We start from the raw sequence: 19,852 nt of genomic DNA, 5'->3' as shown, positions 1-19,852 counted from the left end.
CTGTGTTTTGCCAGGAGAGGGACATGTGGCCTGATCCCAATGGATGTTTTGCATCACAGTCTTTTCCCTGTTATGGGATGAGAAGAGTGGGATCCTCTGCTGCATTGGAAGCATGTCTGGTTGAGTAGTGCAATGAGTCATGAGAGGTTCTTGCCCCATATCTAGGCGTACACCTCCTTCATGGTGGGAAAAAGACTTTTGCTTTGGGAAAATGACAGGCACACATCTGGCCAGATGCTAGGAAAGGTGGCAGCAAAACCGAGTCATGGGTCCAATAAATTGAACCCAATGTCTGAATCCATAACTGGCTCTACAAGAAAGTGCTGCTGTAACTGGAGGACTGTTGGTACTTAAATGAATACCCTGGGATGGAGCTAGAGGGCGTTAGGCCACTGCTTGCATTCTTGGACAAGGCTGCTTTGGTGACCTAAAGTCCCAGGGCGCATTTTCAGGAGTAGGGAATGTAAGCTGGTAGCTGAGGCTTACATTCATGTCCTCAGCTGTGTTTACAGTGGTGTGTTGAACAGCCAGTATGTTCCACCTCCAGAGAGGCACGTTTGCAGCATGCAGTGAAGTGACTGGTGGGTATCCAGTTTGCAGAAAGCTTTGTGGGTAAATTTGACTGTAGCATCTTATTCCTCTCCTTGATGAAACTCGTGTGTTTGATTGACCTACCCCCAAAACACCCCTCGTGTTGTAGCAGCTCTCAATGCTTTGAAAGGATTCTGTCTCAAAAAAAGGGAAGTTTTACACAGAAATATTTTTGTAGCTCTTCACTGTGTAGGACTTGACCCCTTTTTGCTGCTGTCATGTAACTCAGCTGTGATGGGCTTAAACCACCTGTATGTTAGAAAAATACAGATTAAAACTCCCAAATGCTTTTTATTATTTGAAATTTAATGATAGGTATTTTGATAACACCTTGCTATCTCTTGTGTTGACTTCCAGCTTTCATTCTGATAATGCTTTCCCAAAGTAGTAATTTTTTAACAAAAGACAGAACCATCTGTTGCTCAGGGAAGATTTTGCTTCGTGATCGCACATTGGGTGTTTTGCACTGAGGTGTCCAAAACAAATGTATAGTCCTTTCTGTGTTAAGAAAACTGTACCCTTGTGTCACAGTGGTATGCCTTTTGGGATGGCTTTTATTTATGTGCAGTGCCTGGAAGGAATCCGTATAGTAACACAGCTTTACCTAGTTTGCAACCATTCATGGGTTGTCTCTGTTCTAAGACCTCTCTCTTCCTTGCAGCAGGAATTGGAAACATTCTCGCTACTCAGTAATGGCACGTCAATCAGTTTGTCACACCAGGTAGAGTTTGCATCCTGTGGTTCTTACTGGTCATGGATTGTGCTAGTAGAATACTTTGCTGTTTCATTTACTTGCAAATTTATAGCTGTCTTTTAGGATTTAAATGTATTAATTAGTGTTTTCCGATTTTAAGGAACATTGCCAAGGAAATTAATTTATTTGAGAATATTTCTAGTGACAACATTTTTGATATCAGTAATTGGATCACTGAAGGTGATTATTTTTCTTAGTTATTGTGAATGTTTGCTTTCTCTTGCATTTTACATAAGTTTCAGTTTTAGAGTTTTTGTATAGTTAGGGCAACGCTAAGTTAAAGTCAGAAAGGGCAACTGCTCAAGAAACATGCAAAATTAAATCATGTGATGTACTGAGCAAGGTACATACACAGTTTATGTATTCTTTGTGTTGTCCTGTCCCCTGGGAGATCCAGCTTGGGCAGGGCACTGTGCAAATACTAAGCTAAAATGTAAGAAATTGCTGGTTTCTTTGTTACACCACTGGCCAAAAGAAGCCCCAAACACTTGCTGTTTTTACAGGCCATTTGGTACTTCACACTACTCCTTAAAGCAAACAAACTACAAAACCATAAAAATTGTCTTTTTTTCCAACAAGGTGGGATACTAAAGAATTAGTTTCCCTCCAACCGTTCAGTGACTTGCCTTCACATCATTCTAGGAGAGCCAATCAGCTTTCTTTATTAGTTGTGCCTAGTTTTTAATTTGAAAATCTTTCCTTTAGCAAGAAATGAAAATAGTGCGAAAACTACAGGTGTCAAAAACTATTGCGGTAGATGCAGTATCTCAAGAGTAATGCTTTACTTGTGCCTTTTTTAAGTTTAAGCTGAAGGCACACATCCTTACCTCTGTTCATGTTGCTGTAAAATATGGGCTTATTTTATTCCTTGCCTGGAGCTCTGACTTGGAAGTCAGCAGTTGTCTTGGCGGAAACCTTTTCCTGTTTTGAGTTTGCTATAAAAGTTTGTGGTTGTTAGATTGCAAACTATGCGAACTAAGAAAAGGAACGTTGTGTAAGATCAGGCTAATCAGATCTTGCACTGCATGGAGCTGACCGATTGATGTGTCCTGGGACTTGGGACACAGCGTTCTCATCCACGCATGAAAAACCCTATTCTATGTACAATTTGCTCACATGGTTGGATATTGTGCAGGGTTGATATTCCTTTGCAGCAACAGGGTTTATCCACTGCTGGAGGTAAAAGGAATAGACTCTTTGGATTAATGGCCTCTTAAAGTTCCTTGGTTTTACTTCTCTTGCACTGAAAGTGGCCATAAAAGAAAAGACAGGGCTAGGTGCATTTAGGAGTAGTAGAGAGTCTCATCTGTGAAGTGTGAATATCTTTTTAAAGATTAATTTCTGGTGATATTTTTCTCTCCCCTTTCCTACACCTTCTTTGCAGACCACTTCCAATGGACTGGGTTCAATAGATGACATCGAAACAGGTAAAGACATCTCTTCTTTGATTTTTTTGTGGCTTCGATAAGGTATCTGACAAGGCTGGCACGCCTAAGAGGTTCATCATCTTTTTGTGTCTCTTCTGTGCACTCCTGGCTTTGGTAACTAGGAGGAGGAAAAGGTGGGGGAAGCAGGAGTGTTTTTCCTGCAGAAAGGCTTTTTGTCCAGGCCCATGGAGAAACACATAGAATCATAGAATCATAGAATGGTTAGGGCTGGAAGGGACCTTCAAAGGTCATCTAGTCCAACCCCCCTGCAAGGAACAGGGATATCTCCAACTAGATCAGGTTGCTCAGGGCCTCGTCCAACCTGGCCTTGAACGTCTCCAGGGATGGAGCATCCACCACCTCTCTGGGCAACTTGTTCCAGTGTTCTACAACTCTCATGGTAAAAAATTTTTTCCTAGTATCCAACCTGAATCTACCTCCCTCTATTTTAAAACCATTACCCCTTGTCCTATCACAACAGGCCCTCCTGAACAGCCTCTCCCCATCTTTCCTGTAGGCCCCTTGAGGTACTGGAAGACCGCTATAAGGTCACCCCGGAGCCTCCTCTTCTCCAGGCTGAACAGCCCCAACTCTTTCAGCCTGTCCTCATAGGAAAGGTGCTCCAGCCCTCTTATCATCTTCGTGGCCCTCCTCTGGACCCTCTCCAACTGGTCCATGTCCTTCTTATGTTGGGGGCTCCAGAACTGGACGCAGTACTCCAGGTGAGGTCTCACGAGGGCAGAGTAGAGGGGAAGAATCACCTCTCTCGACCTGCTGGCCACGCTCCTCTTGATGCAGCCCAGGACGCGGTTGGCCTTCTGGGCCGCAAGAGCACATTGCCGGCTCATATTGAGCTTCTCTGGGAATTAAAAGGGTCTGCTGACGTACACAGCTGTCTCCACTTGTGCTTTCTTAAAGCTGGGCTTGGCAAAGCTTCTGAAACTCTGCTCCCAGTCAAAACAGTCCAGATAAAGCGAAGTTCAGGTTGTAGGCAACTATTTGTGTTCTGAGCGCTTATGGTCCTCCAAGACATTGAGGTGGAGGAAATGAAAATCGAGGGAGCTGGGAGGGACCCAGGGAGACCCGTGTTCAGGGTGAGGCACCCAGGAGGAGCAGAAGGAGGGCTTCTAGGGTTGCTTTTCTCATACTGGGAAACAAGTGACCTTAACTCTGCCCCTGTAGAAAGGCTTGCTGTGTGCTTTGCCCTTTGTTGTATGCTGGAGCGTTGAACTCGTGCCTCTGAGCACCTCAGTCTTTGTTCCTTTGAAAGGTAGCTGCGTGTGTGAAGGTAAGTGTGAAGACTTTACCACCGCAAGTAGCAATTGCTTTTTATAGAAAGAAACTAAATTCATTGTTAGGGTGCTTTGGAAAACATGTTAATTCTCTGTTGAATGCCAGTTCAGAAACTGAAAGCTACATGCAATTGCGAGACCCAGTTCTGTGAATTAAGGACAGTTTTTCACATTATCTTGCAGTAGGAGTCCAGTTCATTTTAGCACAGCAAAGTAAAGAGTGACTACATCCAGTCACATCCAGTCAGGATCTGGTGCAAGAGCAGCATGCCACCTTTGCTGCAGTTCAGGCAGAGAGTGCCTTTACTGCTAGGAAATCTTTTCAAAAGCACTGAAATTACATGTTATCCCATTGCCCTGAGAGCGATGTGCCACCAGGAGGGCTCTGGGTGCTGGGTACCTCGAGAGTTTCAGATTCAAAGCCTTTTTAGCAAGGAGTTTTGTTGTTGTTGTGTTGTTTTGGTTTGCTTTTAAGATGCAAACTCCTGAAGCCCCTTTTGCCATGCTTTGCTTGAAGTCATCTGATTAACTTAGCCCTGCCCTGCATAGATCATGGCTCAGATCTGGCTCAGTATGGCCTTTGGCCAGATGATACACTAGGGAACCACTGCTGTTTTGGGAAGCGGAGCTAGAAACAGGGCTTTTAAAAGCACTGTACTTGCCCCTCTGGGACAGGCAGGTGTATGGCCAGAGAAGTTTCCAGGTGAAGGCCATAGTATTAGAGACCTGGCTCGGGGGAGTGGATGGACAAGACCCTCGTTGAGGTTATAATAATAATACGTGGGGCTTAGTGTCATGGCAGTGGCAGAAGTCAGAGGGAGGCAGGTGCATGCCTGTGACCTGCTCAGCAAGGAAGGCTATTTTATTTTTTTAAGATGGAGCAAATGTTAGATGAATGCCAGAGGTGCATGAGCTTTCTGGAAGGAGAGTACGTGAGATGTGGGTATGGTGGCTGGTGAGTGAGGTCAGCACATGGGGTGTCCTGGGAAAGGGAGAATGGGAAAGGAGGGATAGGGGAAAAGATTGGGCAGAGTGGAATGGGAGGAAGTGGCTGAAGGAGTGACAGGGTTTGGGTGGTCAGGAAGAGGGGAGCAGACATCTCCCCTCTGCTGCTTACAAGTAGTGGAACCTGTTGGTCCCTGCTTTTCTCCTCCTCCTTCACATGCACTGACCTGTGAGGGGTGCCGTATCATTCTCTGCCTTTTGGTTGTGCATTCAGCTTTTCAGAGTTTTGGGCCTCTTAGGGAGCATGACAGCCTCTTTCCTCTGCTTCCCAGTCTGAGTGGGAACCGAAGGGCTTTGTTCGTTCCTCAGAGAAGGTCTGAACTTCTGGATCCTTTGAGGCCCTGTCACTGCGAACCCTTTTGCACCCCCCTGCACGTGTCCCATCCTTTCCAGCGTGTCCTGAACTTCTTGTTGGCCCCTGGAGGGATCTTGACAGTACTCCAGATTTGAACATCTGAAAAATGGGAAGGCACAAGCTGTCCCTTTGTATTGAGGAAAATCTGGCTGAGCTGCCAGCAGTGAGGCCAGCACCGAGGGAAGCTGAATGGCTCCTGAGTGAGGCTGGGGGGCTGCGCCAGATGGAAGATGAGCTGAGAAAAGTCATCGCAAGGGGGCATGAGGTTGGAGCCAAGCCTGATCTGAGGGGCAACTGCAAAACTAAGGATGTTTGCAGCCTTCCTTTGAGCCGCTGCCTGTGGGGAATGTGTCCAGCTGCAGCACTGAAAACCTGTGTTGGATCCTATAAAGTACAACATGTGCTTTCCTTCCATCGCATCAATGAGGTTGTGGAGAGGGACCTGTGCCTGTCCCTTGCCACTTCCCCTTGCTTTCCCTGCCTTTTGTCATGGCTCATCCTCTGGTGCCTTGCACAGCAACCTCGGCTGTGGTCCATCCACATGGACCACTCACAGCAAATGCTGGAGCAAAGGTTGCAAGAGGTGGAGTGATCTGCTCCTGGTGGGGTTAGAGATAAGGGAGTCTATGTGTGTATGTGGTCTCTGCTGTTGTTTTGTTCAGGACTTAGGGGTTTGCAGGAATTGCTGATCTGCTGAGCTCTCTCTAAGAAGGGCATCAGCACAGTCCTCGGTTAGTGAACGTGTGGCGTGGAGGATGGCAACATGGCTCGCTTGCTGAGTCCCGGTTAGAAAGGCATGGCTGAGTTCTTGCGGGGGCTGAGGGAGCAGAGCTTGTACAGACAGGATGCAGCATTTATCGCTGGATCAAGATTTGTGTCTCAGAAGCTTGTCTAGTTTCTTTCCCATTCTTATCAGTCTTTCTAATAAAAGCTATCTCTCCTTCCAAACTTCGCCTTGCTTATAGCCTTATACTGTTGTAGCTACAGCACAGCCGCTGTTATGTGGATGAAGAAGGTAGCATCTTTGTCTCATTTCTTTTCTTTTGTTCCAGGACATCTGCACAGGGGCAGAATTAAGGTAGTTTGGGTGCGTGGTTTGAGAACTGCAAATGTAACGCTGCATTTCCCGAATTTCTAACATTTGAACTTTTTTTTAACCTGTCATTTTTTTTGAGAATAAAATTCTCTTCTGTGAAGAGTAAGTGCTTGTAACCTTAACTTCACTTAACAGAGGTTTATTTTGCATGATGGGAACGCCTTAGCTTTACAGTGATGTTCCAGAGGGTCAGGGAAGCCTTAGGAAAAATCACTGCCTCTCTTCTGCCCCAACCCTGGCTCACAGAAGTTCCCAAGGGGATGCTTGCTGCTGAGGTGTTGTGGAGGTGTTGTGGAGGAGCATGGGCAGCAGCCTCCCACCTGCAGACATCAGGAATCGTAGAACCATAGAATGGTTTGGGTTGGAAGGGACTTCAAAGATCATCTAGTTCCAACCCCCCTGCCATGGGCAGAGACACCCTCCACTACACCAGGTTGCTTAAAGCCTCATCCAACCTGGCCTTGAACATTGCCAGGGACGGGGCATCTACAACTTCTCTGGGCAACCTGTTCCAGTGCCTCACCACCCTCAGAGTGAAGAATTTCTTCCTTATATCTAATCTAAATCTCCCCTCTTTCAGTTTAAAGCCATTGCCCCTTGCCTTATCACTACATGCCCTTGTAAAAAGGAAGCACTGAAGAGCAGGGAATTTACTTGGATAAACACAACTGAGTGAGTCTATTGGGTTTTTTTGAGGACACATTGTTAGCACAGCCTCATCTGAGCACCCCATCTCTGACTGTCTTCCCAGCAGGACCTCGTGGTTTTTATCTTCATCTTCTAGGATGTCTGAGGTTTTAGAGAGGGCGTGCGAGTAAGCAAGCTTTCAGCTGAGATATCAAAGCTCCAAGGAGTAGAAGGCAGTGATCTCTGCCAAATGCATTAGTGAGGAACATTAAAGAAAACACCAGGTGGTAGGTTATAGAGAAATTGGATTGTGTGCCCCTGGGCTTTAGGCCTGGCCACAGTGAATTCAGTAACTGTTCAGCCACAAGTTTTTTGTTATTCCTGGTTACTGTACATGCTTGCCAAATCCTGATAGTCATTCCGGGCACTTTGCCCTTAAAGCGGATTTCAGCCACTGGTGAACCATTGGAGACTGGAAAGAAAAATCAAAGGACAAGAACTCTTCAGACTGGAGACCCTCCTCTTGGAGGGCATACTTGGTGTTTGTGATTTGATGGAGTTGTACAATATTGTTTTTACTAGGCTGTGCTCTGCTTGCCCCCTGCAAGAGGCTCTCCTGGGTGACTGGCTCTGTTTCTTCCCTGTCACAGACTGCTCTATGGACCTGCAGTGCCTCCCAGCTCCTGTGGACACCTCCATCCCTGTGAGTGAGGGGCTGGCCCCTTTGCCCTCCGACTCAGATGCAAAGGGCTTGCCTACCTCACTCCCAGCTGCCAGCTTGCTCCCATCTCCAGACTGCATGTCCCTGCCAGTGCCTGAGAGCGTGGAGGACTTCACAGATGGAGACATCATTGGGGAAGAACTGGACTCTCTCCTGGACTCCCTCGCTGAAGGGTCACCATACCCTCTAGTAAGAGTGGGCACTGCATGGGTCCCCTGCTTCTTTTTCCAGACAGATCCTTGAAGCATGTGGATATGCATGCTGCCTCTTTCTGTCAGTCTTTCCTCCTAGCTCTTCCTCTGGCAAAACTCATTCCTGCCTTCTTTTATTTCTGCAACTGGCTTGTGAATACCTAAAGAGCCCACCTCCATGCCTGCTTTGCTGTGTGCAGCTTCATGGAGCTGCCCTCTTAAAAGGTACCCAAGATAGCCTTCCCCTGCCATCACCTTCACCTTGGCCTCTGGTGTCCATGGAGTTGAAGCAATCCTGAGGTTAAAAATGAGTGTGCTGAAGCAGGAATTAGGGATTAATTTTATACAGTGGGCGTGCTCTAATGTCCTTGTATTTTGTGCAGGCCGCATTCAGCCTAAGCTCTTTGAACAGGTCTGGGAGCTGTAGAGACAATCTGTGTTCATACTTATGTTGGATTTTAGTTGCCAGTGTTGCTGATGTTATGCGAGCCAACTTGATCTGGAAGCAATATAATTGTATTCAGGCAGGACGCTTCTTGAGCCAAAAACCCCTGATGAGAGGTGCCACGACTAATTGTCGTTACCCTGACCTCGGCACTGTGTACTCAGCTGCACTGCGTCTTGACCTGCACTTGTTTAAGTGCCCAACACAGGGCTCTGCCTTGGAGGCTGATGAGCTCAGGTAGTCCAACACCGCCTCAGGGACCTCGATCCAGACTGTGTGCGATGTAGATAGATTGGAAGGCCTGTGGGAAGTCTGCAGGCGGATTGAGCTGCTGTAGTGGAAGCCTGTTGCTCTCTGTGTTCACTCATTCTCTGCTCCTCATTCCTAATATGCTGTTTATCCTCTCCCTTCCTGATTCCCCAAAGTCTCTGGTCCAGGGCACCATTCCTACCAACCTGCCAACAGAGATGCCCCAGTTGATCCCTGTGTTTCCGGGGGGAACTCCGCTGCTGCCCCCAGTTGTGACAGCCAGCATCCCTGTCTCCACCCCGCTGCCACCTGCCTCCTTTGGCCTGGTGATGGATCCCACCAAGCAGCTCTCCTCCTCCTCTGTCCTGGATGCCTTCGAGGCCCCTCCAGGAGGAAGTGGCGGCTCCACCTTAGATTCGCTGGATTCCTTGGATCTGCTTCCCTACACAGACTCACGGCTCGACACCCTGGACTCCTTTGGGACAAGCAGAGGGTCGCTGGATGCCTTGGATTCCTTTACCATTGGTAGGTGTGGGGCTGATGGGGTTTTGTGCTGCTTTACCTGTGGATGCATGCCAAAATTATTTCCTTCAGTGCTGAGAACATCTGTCACATAGCTCTGTCTGCTGGTGCTGCAGAACAGGAGTATAAATGTAGAAGAGGGCAGGGAGTTATCTTGGGATAGAGCAATTGAATATGTCTAGCTGAAGAGTAATGAGAAAGCTTATAGGTGTGTAATCCCAGTTAACCGGTATGTGCATGGTGTGAAATTTAAAGAGGAATGAACGCAAAGGTGTATAATGATGAGTGATGAGATTTAAACCTGGCTTGGTGTCCAGGACACCTCCTTAGGCACAATTTGCTAGACTATAACACGATTCCTCCACTCTCCCCAATGACTCTTGACGTTTCGGACCAAACAAGCAAAATCCTGGTGACTCTTTTGGAATATAGGACCTTGTTGTGCTGGGCAGAATGGTAGAGGACAAGGGGGTCTCTCCCATCTCTGAATTCAGGACAGTGAGTGTCCTGTTGCATGGGGCAACAACATGTTACAAGGAACAAAGCTATGGAAGATGGGGATAAAGCACAGGTCGTTTCCTGTTGCAGGAGGGATGGCAGGCTGCTTCTTGGCTAACTTGTCCCCAGTATTGCAATATGTTGGCAGCAAAAGTATTTTGAGAAGAGCAGAGATTGGCCAGTCAGAAGAAGCAGGGATTGGCCAGAGATTGGCCACTTCAGCACTCAGGTTCACCTCATGACTGGACTACCTTGGAGTTGCCACCTTGGGAGCCAGTGCTCAGCAGCATAGAGTTGTGTTCAGTAGGGTTCAGGGGACAAGAAGGCCTTTCTGGAGTTTTTCCAAGACTTAGACAGGTGGTTTGGGGAAAAAGTACTAAAATGTTATGAAATAAATAAAGCAAATGGATTTAATAAGCTTTTCTTTGTCTTTTTGTGAGCAGAACGGTCTCTGAAAGTGAAATGATTGGTTGGTTTTGTTTCATGGGGCTCTTTTCTCCTTTTGCTCAGAAGAAACTAGCTCTCAGGAACTGCGACACCCACCTGGCAGCCAAAAAACATCCCCTGTGGTGAGTGAGCCGCTCTCCTGTGCTGATGTCCCAAGGTGCTCTGGAGCCAAGGTAGTAGTGACTTGGGTGATGTAGGTAACTTGGGCCACTCTTCTTAAACTGCCCCAGTGAGTGTTGCCTCCCATGTTGTGGCAAGGCAGGTAAAGATTTCCCCAGAGCCAGTAGGAAGACGTTGATTCCATCTTCATTTTTATCTGCAACCTTGCATATTACCAAGGTAAACATGATGTGACCTAGGTTGTAAGGTCAGCAGGGTACCCTGGAGGCCAGTGTTCCACTATATCTGGCAGCCGTGTAACACTGAAGGATGGGGCAGAGTACGACAACTTTGTCTTCAGGCTACTGAGGTTCTTTGCTCCTCTCTGCCTCTGTCAGGAAGCTTTTCCAGATACAGTATTCTGCCTCTGTCTCATGTCTCCAGTCTTGGAGAAAAGGTGGAGTGTTATCTATGGTTAGCAAGCTTGGAACAAGATTCTTAAGTTCCTGTCATCTGCTAGCCCTGTTAACATCAAAGTGAAGCGAAGTCTCTGTCCTCAAATTAATCTGCTCTCTGAAGACTCACTGATAAGTGGTTTGTTTTTTTCCCAGGTTGGAATAGGGTTGATTTGAGAGTCTTCAAATGCAGAGTTGGTTGTGATGGAAGGAATGGGAAGGAGTGAGGGGCGCATTTTATTCTTTGGTTTATGATAGAAAACCGAGGTCCCTTACCAAGAGAGAAAGAGGCCTGTCTTTAAAGTGAACGTACCACACTGTTTGTTCTCTTAGAAAAAGATTTTTGCAGCTCTTTTGGAAATGTCATTTCAGATGTGAACATTTTGATGAGAGAGAAAATGAGAAAGGTTTTTGAGAGACTGAAATGGGGCAGAGGCTTAGAGAGGTTTCTTACACATGTGATTGCAGAGCTGAAAAGAGAGGTATGTGTGGTTTTGCTCAGGTCAACCTTGGTGGAGTGAGTCACCCAGCTGTGCCCAAAGTCACTGAGCACCTGCTGTCCCAGCCAGAACCAGTAATGCCCAACACAGCCCTGCTGGTGAAGAACCCCTTGGCATCTACTCACGTCTTCAAACAAGCCTGTCATATCTGCTACCCCAAAACAGGTGATGCACTTGCTCTGCCACCCAGAGTGTTGCGCAGGGCTAGGGTTTGCCTTTCCCGGGCTGATGGGTTTCTTCTTTCCTGAAGGGCCCAAGGCTGGCGATTACACCTATCGGGAAGGCTTGGAGCACAAGTGCAAGCGGGATATTCTGCTGGGCAGGCTGAAAAACTCGGAAGATAAGACCTGGAAGAGGATCCGTCCTCGCCCAACCAAAACCAACTTTGTAGGATCCTATTACCTGTGCAAAGGTGATCTGGAGGGGATAGGGCAGTCAGTGGCTGGGAAGGGGCTGTAAGGGGCTGTATGGTGCCTGCCGGCGGGTGTTGGGAGGGGACTTCCCGTTGGTATTGCCTGCTGTCTTCGGGGTCTTCCTGCCCATCAGTAGCCCATGGACTGGAAGGCTCAGTACAGTGAAAGGCAGTGAGCTCCCATGCTGTGGAGAGCAGGCAGTTTTTAAAGTGGTGCAGCAGAAGAGTGTCAAAGGCATAGTGAGGTGCTATGCACAGCCAAGCACTCAGAGCTGCCCTGTCGACATGGGCTTTGCTGAGAACCTACCTCCTTTACATGTGCCTGCATTAGTCCCACTCTACCCAGCAGCCCCACGGCAGGGCTGTGGTTCTGCCTAGGGAAAAGCTCTGCTTCTTTGCTCCAGCCCGTCCCTCAGCCCTCTGTACCTGCAGGCAGTGTGACCAGACTGTTCCCTGAGGCAGTGTCGTTACAAAGTACCTAATGAGTGGGGAGATTGCAAGAGCCAATATAGTGGGGCTCCTTAGTCCTGGACCACTAGGAGAACTTAATCTGGATTGGCTTTAAAAGAGGTTGGTTAAATCGTGGTCTGTCCCTGGCCGGACATTGAATTAAAGCAGGCCTCCGTTTTGAGACGGATTCCACAACAGATGGCATTGCTTGAGATTGCCACTGTTCAGTAGTTTGCATTAACTCTCCTGAGTGTCTTGGTGTAGACAAACTTGGGGGGAGATGTCTTTCCTTTTTTCTATAATTCTGTGTTTTCCTGCGTTCAGCATCTTGAGAGTGTGAGCAGTGGGAGGAGATGAGAGAGAGTTTAGTTTCTAACTGGGCCGCCCTCCCTGTGTGGTGGTGTGTGCTGTTTGTTGCTTTGTAGATATGCTTAACAAGCAGGACTGTAAGTACGGGGATAACTGCACCTTCGCGTACCACCAGGAAGAGATCGACGTATGGACGGAGGAGAGGAAGGGGACCCTCAACCGCGACCTCCTCTTTGACCCGCTAGGTGGGATCAAGCAGAGCAGTCTCACCATTGCCAAGCTCCTCAAGGAACATCAGGGCATCTTCACCTTCCTCTGTGAGGTACAGAGCTAGTGGGAGGGAGCAGGCATTCTTCATTGTCTCCTCAGTATGTATCTGGACCACTGATATGTCCCAGACAGTGCCCTGCTCCCAGAAGGGCAGTGAGCAGTGGATGCAGCTGTGTAGGAGAAAGGAGAGGTAGTTTTCCTCCTTAGCTCTGCAGCTGAACCAGGTGCACACAGCCTCATGGGACCACTTGTCTCTCTCTCTCGATACATTGCTTTGAATTGTAATTTAGCCTCAGCTACTTCAGAAATCAGAACCCGTAATGCAATAAGTTCCCACTTGATGCCTGTGCTGAGCCACTGAGTTGGTCAGTTAAGGACTGGCTCGTACTATCTTGATGCTCTGCAGCAGAGAGTTCCCCACGCTGGCAGTGGTACATGTAAAGGGACATGTTCTTTGCTGTGAACTGGCTGTTCTTTTATTTCTCCCCATTGTTTCCCCTTGTTCTTGCTCTCTTGGCTAACTGGGAAAGAATATATGGCTCTGACCAAAATTTTTCCAACCACAATGGAAAATACTGTTGAGAATAAGGCAAGATCCATGTCCAGAAGCTTTTCCAAAAATTCGCTTGCTTTATTTCAAAGCTCTACCACAACATTTTCACCAGGCTGCTTCTAACTTTGAACATTAAGAATAGACTGGCTCTGGTTCTTCTTCCCCTTCCAAGTGAAGTGGCTCTGGTTCACTTCTCTCTAAGATTTTCCCAGCATGCTAATTCTTCTCTTCTCAGATTTGCTTTGACAGCAAACCCCGGATTATCAGCAAAGGGACCAAGGACACACCATCTGTCTGCTCCAACCTTTCTGCCAAACACAGTTTCCATGACAACAAGTGAGTGAACGTTTTTTTTGTGCTGATGGGAACAATCTCTCACAAGTCTAGCCAATTTAACTCCAGGGCCCTGGTCTCTTTCTTTCATTCCTTCCTCCCTGTGGATTCCAATCACAGGGCAGCTCAAAGCATGATAAATAGCACTGTGTGCTTCACCCCGCGTGTTTGCTCCTGGCACTGAGGGATTTCAGGCATGAGCAAAGCCCGTTGGAGTCAGCCTAATTTTTCCATTGACTTAATTTGCCTTTCAGTTTGGCCTTTACATAAAGGTCAAACCAAATATCCTCTAGCTCAGGATCCTGCCGCTGAGTGGCTGGTAACGCATGTTTAGGAAAACAAGTATAAGAAACATGTCAAGTACAGAGTAATACAACCCCTTCTGGTTCCTGGCAACCTAAGACTTAGGGTCTTGCTGAGCCAGAGGAGTTGGTGTCTTTGCTGCATATTTGGAAATGTGTCTGATTTCTGAACTTGAGCAGAGCATCACCATGGGCTGAGGAGATTGAAAATACCTGCCTAGGGTTGATACGGAGTGGGAGGGCAGGGGTTTCCCAGTGGGATTTTGCCTCTCCCAGAGTTGATTTTCTGGGTTCTTTGCCTGCCCAGTCAAATGCGTGAAAGTCACATGTAAGGAGAAGGGGGTGAAGATTTGGTCCTCTGGTGCTTCATATTTCTCTGGCCCGGTTGCAGGTGTCTGGTCCACATCGTGCGTTCCACCTCCCTGAAATACTCCAAGATCCGCCAGTTCCAGGAGCACTTTCAGTTTGACGTGTGCCGACATGAGGTGCGTTATGGCTGCCTGCGCGAGGACAGCTGCCACTTCGCTCATAGTTTCATTGAGCTCAAGGTCTGGCTGCTGCAGCAATATTCAGGTGAGTGTGACTTGGTGCATGGCTGGTGACATGTACACCGGATTTCCTCCATTGTGTGCCCGGGGCCAGTTGAGAGGAGAAGAGGGTGATTTGGGAGTACTGAGAAGCTGTCACTCACTTGTCCATATACTTACTCTGTCTCCTCAGGAAACAGAAAAGAGGGCCAAGGTGTTTTGTGAGATGATTTGGCCCTCATCTTTTACAGGTGCTACTGTAATTTGCAGACCAGAAAGCCTTTCCTTTGGGACTAGCTGCAGAAGTTGAGGTGATTATTAGGTAGGGGTGATTCCCCAGAGATGTTTTGGTGCTTAAATCCTGTGCAAGATCAAACAGCAGTTGGGCCCCTGAGTGAGCATCTGGTGCAGTGAGAATGGCAGCATGTGCAGGTGACAAAGCATTCTATAAGGGAAGGCTGTGCATCTCCAGTTTCTCTAAACAGATTGCCAACAGTGGGAAATGACAAGATACTTGGTGTTTCCTGAAAGGGCTTTGATGATGTGCCTCTGAAGAGGCTATTGCAGAAATTATATTCAGGTCACTCGTATAACGACACTGCCACATCTAGCACTTTCAGTCCTCTCTCTCTCTGACATGTTGGAGGGTTTCTCTTGCTGCTCTCCTGTTAAGCGAGTAGATGCTGGTCCACCCACGATGCTACCTACATCTTTTTTCACCATGAGGTTTTGTTTAGTGCAGGACTCAGCCTAGTAATGAGAGTACTTCACAGGGGAATCACATTATGGTGCTTCTCACCATTCTTTGATGTAATTGGGGACAACTTCCTTAATTTATTGTTCAAGCACCTGTCACTGTTGTTCAGTACAGCCCTTGGCCTTCGCTTGGCTCACTGTGGCTTTTCACAGACATAATCTTGCTATTTTCTTCCATCAGTGGCAATCACAGAGTCTTTGTCCTCACTAATGATGTTGCAAAAGATGCTGAAATGTTAGAAGTAATCAACACATGGGCCTTTTGATTTCCAGATCCATCTCTTTAGGACAGTTCATACTTTGGAGAGCTGATGTATTGGAAAACACCCTTTCATAATTTGGGAGGTTTTTTTTTTTTTCCCATCCCCACGTTTGTAGACCATATTGTTGAGTTAGTTCAGATTTCTGGGACTGGAAGAAGGCAGTCACTTGCTAAGAGCTTAATTTGAAATTCAGTCTTCTGACAAGAGCTGTTTATGCTGCTTCCGTTGGTTCTGCACCTCCAGGATCACAGTGCAGGTGTGCAGAATGGAGAAGATGAAAGTTGCTTTGGCCCCTTGTCTACCAGGTCCAGTGCAGCACATTAACTCTTTGTTGTGGTTTTCCCAGCTTTGTAGTTTTTGTCCCCGAAGTATGGATTAGTGTTGCGTCCAGCCCTGGGATCCTTGGACATGAAAGAGGGAATTGCAGTTTTCTAATTCTACACAATTTCTTCTGGGGTTAATGGTTAAGAAGGAGAAAATCCACAAACAGCTCTGATTTGGGAGTAGTACCAGCTATGCAGCAGCTGCTATTTTGGAGGCCTGAGCAAATGTTCTTGAAGAATGGTAAAGTTTCCTGAATGCTTTTCATCCTGTCCAAGCCCTGTACAAACAGAAGTATTGTTACCTGGCAGAGACCTGGAGAGCTGAAATCACAGATGGGGAAACTGAGGTCAGGAATGCTGTGACTTACCCAATTTACACACAGCCTAAGCTGAGATGAAAACTTGTGTTTGCTGGCCCTTAAGTTCTGGAACATGCGGCTCCACAGATCAAAGATCGCGTCCATGTGGCATGCCTGGGGAACACCTCACTTCAATAATAAAAGCTGTAGGCAAAAGCAAAGCAAGCAGTTTTGCAACCTCTCTGTGCTGGGGGTGCTGCATCAAGGCCATCCTCAGCACCCCACTTATTGCAGTCAGCTGGCTGTTGTAAGATACTTGCATCTGTTTGTTTTGGCAGTTATCTTGGGTCTTTATAGCACTTAAATAACGTGGCTTTTTTGTAACAAGAGTCCTCACATTGACCAGACAGTTCCTACTCTTACATACTTTTGTTGTTTAGTACTTTGAGAATCATAGCGCCTATCTAGCTGGGTGGTGCTGGCAGGGGCTGTTGTTCCCTTACCACTTGAGTGGGTCAGGAGCTGATTCTTTAGATAAAGTCTTACCAACTCTTTTTCTTGTTGTCTGATGTTGCATTTCTGATTCCTGAAACCTTGCAGATCTTTCCTTGCCAGTTACATACTAGCAGCTGTTCCTTGGTTGGTTTTATACTGTTGGTCTTTCCTTACTACCTTAGTTGCACTTGATGTTTGTCTGTGTTGAATTTAAACTTTTCCTCTTTGCCTGTTGATTGCTGGACAGCCCCTACAACGTGAAGTCTATAACAGGCTAATTAATCCCAGCAGGAATTAGGTGAGACTTTGGGGGTTTTGGAGATGCTAGATATCTCTGTGTCTCCAAGCTAGTGGCAAAACTCCCAATATACATTAGTGGATCAACAGTAACAAAGCATTGTCTTCAGGATGTTGGGTAGGATTTGTGGGTGTGGTGTGGTGTGGGGGGAGAGCCTTGGTCAAGGTCTTGATCCCTAGTCTTGATCCAGCATCTTGGAGGCAGCATCTGAGTCCGTTACACATAGCCGAGAAGAATGCCAGTCTGAATGAGCCTATGGTACCAAACTCATCCCTTTTCATGTGACTTGAGTGGGAGTGCTGGAGAGAGAACTTCCCTAGCCTGTGCTTGAACACATTCTGTGGTGATGTCAGGTCCCCTCACAACCCATGGCCTGATATTACCGATGAGACTGTTGGGAGCTCTCAGCCACACAGAGGTTCCTAAGCCCAACGTAGGAAGTCCTGCAACCCCTCTCTCCCTTTGTTGGCCAAAGCAAGGTATCTCAGTCCTGTCTTCTTTTTTCCCAGGAATGACCCACGAAGACATCGTGCAGGAATCTAAGAAGTACTGGCAGCAGATGGAGGCACATGCCAGCAAACCAGCCAACAGCATGGTGAGTAAGGTACATCTAGGGCTTGCAGCCTGGTTTTGCTCACAACTGTTCCAGCGCTTTTCCTCTCTGTTCCTCCCACTGCTGTGTCTGACCAGTTCCAGCCTGACCAGGCTGGCCATTGAGGAGGAGGACACTTGTTTGCAGTGCTAGTGATGAGCTTTGTGCCTTATTTTGCAGCGTTGTATCTGCTCTGTTCAGTGGTGGAGTGAAGCCTCCAGAGCAGGGAGGGGAACGCACAAAGGATGGTGCTTCCTATCGTGGGCACACAGGGTGGGGACCAAAGGTGTCCTGCTGCCCTTTAGTGGCCGAGGGACGATACGGCAGTTTGAAAGACTGTAAGAAATGACTCATGACCCACAGGACTGCTCTAAACGCAGGAGTAGGTGGAACTTGCAGCTCAGGTGCTGTTGAGGCTGGGCAGAGATCTTGGTGACTGTGCCAGGAGGAGGCAGCTGTGAGCTTTGCCTCTCTTTGTACCACCAGTCTCTCAGTGTGGGAGAAGGTGCCTCTGGCTGAACCCTGCAGCATTGCCAAGATCTTTCTCTGGAGAGATGTGTTATAAGCAAAGGGCACCTCTTTCTTTGCTTTCTTCTACTCTGTTGGCTACAAGTGGCCCTGCCTTATCCTTTTTATTTCCCCAAAGCAGTGTAGGAGCAGAGCCCACCCAGTGAAGACGATTCCCAGCCCAGCCCAGGTTGAACTAGAGCAGTTTTGCCTTTAGCACAGGGAGGTTTTGGTTCTTCAGTTACTTTCAGAAGATACATCTGATGAGATGAGAAACTTCATACCTCCTAGCAAGCTCTCAGGTGTAGGAGCAATTCTATCCCCTGCAAAATGGTGGGGAAAGTGGTGTGAATTCTTTTCGTTCCCATTTGACAGCTTTCTTTCCCCTTGTGGAGGCCTGAGCTTGCCACCCCTGGGCCTGTGCCTTACGGTCAAAGGAAGGGTGCTTCACCTTTGTTTGGGACCTCTCACCCCAGAGTCCCGCTGCAGAGACCAGCACTGAGTGCAGTCCATGAGCACCCTGCGGAGGAGGTGTTTTACAGGAAAGGGGCCTGAGTCACTCACATGATGTGTAGCAGCTTTTTTGGCTAGGTTACGAGCCAGCAGAAGTGTTCTAAGGGCTGTAGGGCACTGATGCTGGGGAAAAGCAAGTCTGGTGGGCATGGGTTAGCCCAACGGGAAAGATGCAGGTGACTGCACTGATGCTTGCAGTGGGCTCTGTGTCCACCTATGTACTGGTTATACTGCATGAGATGGAGTCATCTTTGAGGAGATGCTCAACAACATATCTGTGCAGCCTGTTCTGCTGTCATGGTCTGAAATGGTTGAGGGAGAGCAATGAGAAGCAGCAGTCAGAGTAACCATGGTCTTTAGTTCCCAAGCTATCTGGCTTGCTTAAGGAATATGTTCTACCTCTCAGGAAGCTGAGAAGACAAGTTTCTACAGCCTGTATTATATGAGAAGTGAGCCTGGATGATCTGAATGGTCCTCCACAGACAGAGCTGGCTATGATCTCTTTCTGCCTGGTGTGGGGACAGAGGCAGCTGCCTGCATCTCTGCAGTGAGTGAAATAGCAACAATCCCCGGGCCCATGGAGAGTGAAGTCTAGTGACTGGTTCTGTCCTACCTGCTGTGGATCTGCCTGTATTTCCCAGAAAGCTCTGTCTTGCCATTCTCTGTGCATAATCTGGGGATAAAAAAAGAGAGGTAGAAGCCTTGCAGCTTCAAATTCACCTTTGTCTGGAGGTGCTGCTGATAGAAGAGCAAGGCAGTCAGCAACCATGGTCAGAGCATGGCCTCTGCAGCACATGGGATCTGGATGCTGAGCTAGGGTTTTGTTTCTGGCTGTTGGGGCTTGCAGGGGGCAGAGGATCAGGAAGAGAAACACCAGCACCTGCTACATCAGCTGTTGAGGGATGGGTAGGGACCTACAGTTTCTGGGCCCTGTGGGCAGTGTTAGGACTGATGGCCAGTGACAAAGACTGGTTGTGCCCCACAATGCTGTCACAGAGCTGGACCACACACTCCCCCCTTCATTTTGGCATCATTTTGTGCAGAGGCAAAGCAGCAGCCTTGTTTGGTACAGTCAGAAAGTGCCTACCAGCGGCACCATCAGTTGTCATTAGGGACTGGCAAGCTGGCACTGGCACTGTGCACAGAGACAGAGTCAGGTTGGTCAGACGCTTGTGTTTGCAGTAGCAAGCTGTGGCTTTGGCATCAGCACGTACTCAGCCAGAGGGCTGTGCTCTGGGATGAGACGCTGGCTTGCTGCCAAACACCCCAGGGGCAGGACTAACATATCTGTGAGAGATGTTTACTTTTGCCATTATTTCTCCCGTCCAAGCAGGCTAACGTGACTCAGAGTTTTCTCAGTGTCCTTCCAGCTTTTG

General features: G+C 47.8%; 1 protein-coding gene across 1 annotated transcript in view; it reads left to right on the top strand.

Annotated features, from left to right (window-relative positions):
* The window catches only part of ZC3H7B (zinc finger CCCH-type containing 7B), a 47,351-nt gene that overhangs the window by 13,849 nt on the left and 13,650 nt on the right, over window positions 1-19,852 (top strand). Inside the window, 11 exon segments of the mRNA XM_086611026.1 lie at window positions 1,253-1,312; window positions 2,730-2,772; window positions 7,798-8,057; window positions 8,930-9,278; window positions 10,284-10,396; window positions 11,277-11,439; window positions 11,525-11,686; window positions 12,562-12,767; window positions 13,504-13,604; window positions 14,295-14,476; window positions 17,374-17,459. Of these exon segments, the coding sequence (XP_086467152.1) occupies window positions 1,253-1,312; window positions 2,730-2,772; window positions 7,798-8,057; window positions 8,930-9,278; window positions 10,284-10,396; window positions 11,277-11,439; window positions 11,525-11,686; window positions 12,562-12,767; window positions 13,504-13,604; window positions 14,295-14,476; window positions 17,374-17,459 (1,725 nt within the window).

The sequence above is a fragment of the Tauraco erythrolophus genome, chromosome 4 (assembly GCF_009769465.1).
Source record: "Tauraco erythrolophus isolate bTauEry1 chromosome 4, bTauEry1.pri, whole genome shotgun sequence".
Taxonomy (NCBI): Eukaryota; Metazoa; Chordata; class Aves; order Musophagiformes; family Musophagidae; genus Tauraco; species Tauraco erythrolophus.
Note: the sequence above shows the minus strand (reverse complement) of the source record. Positions and strands in the feature narration are given on the sequence as shown.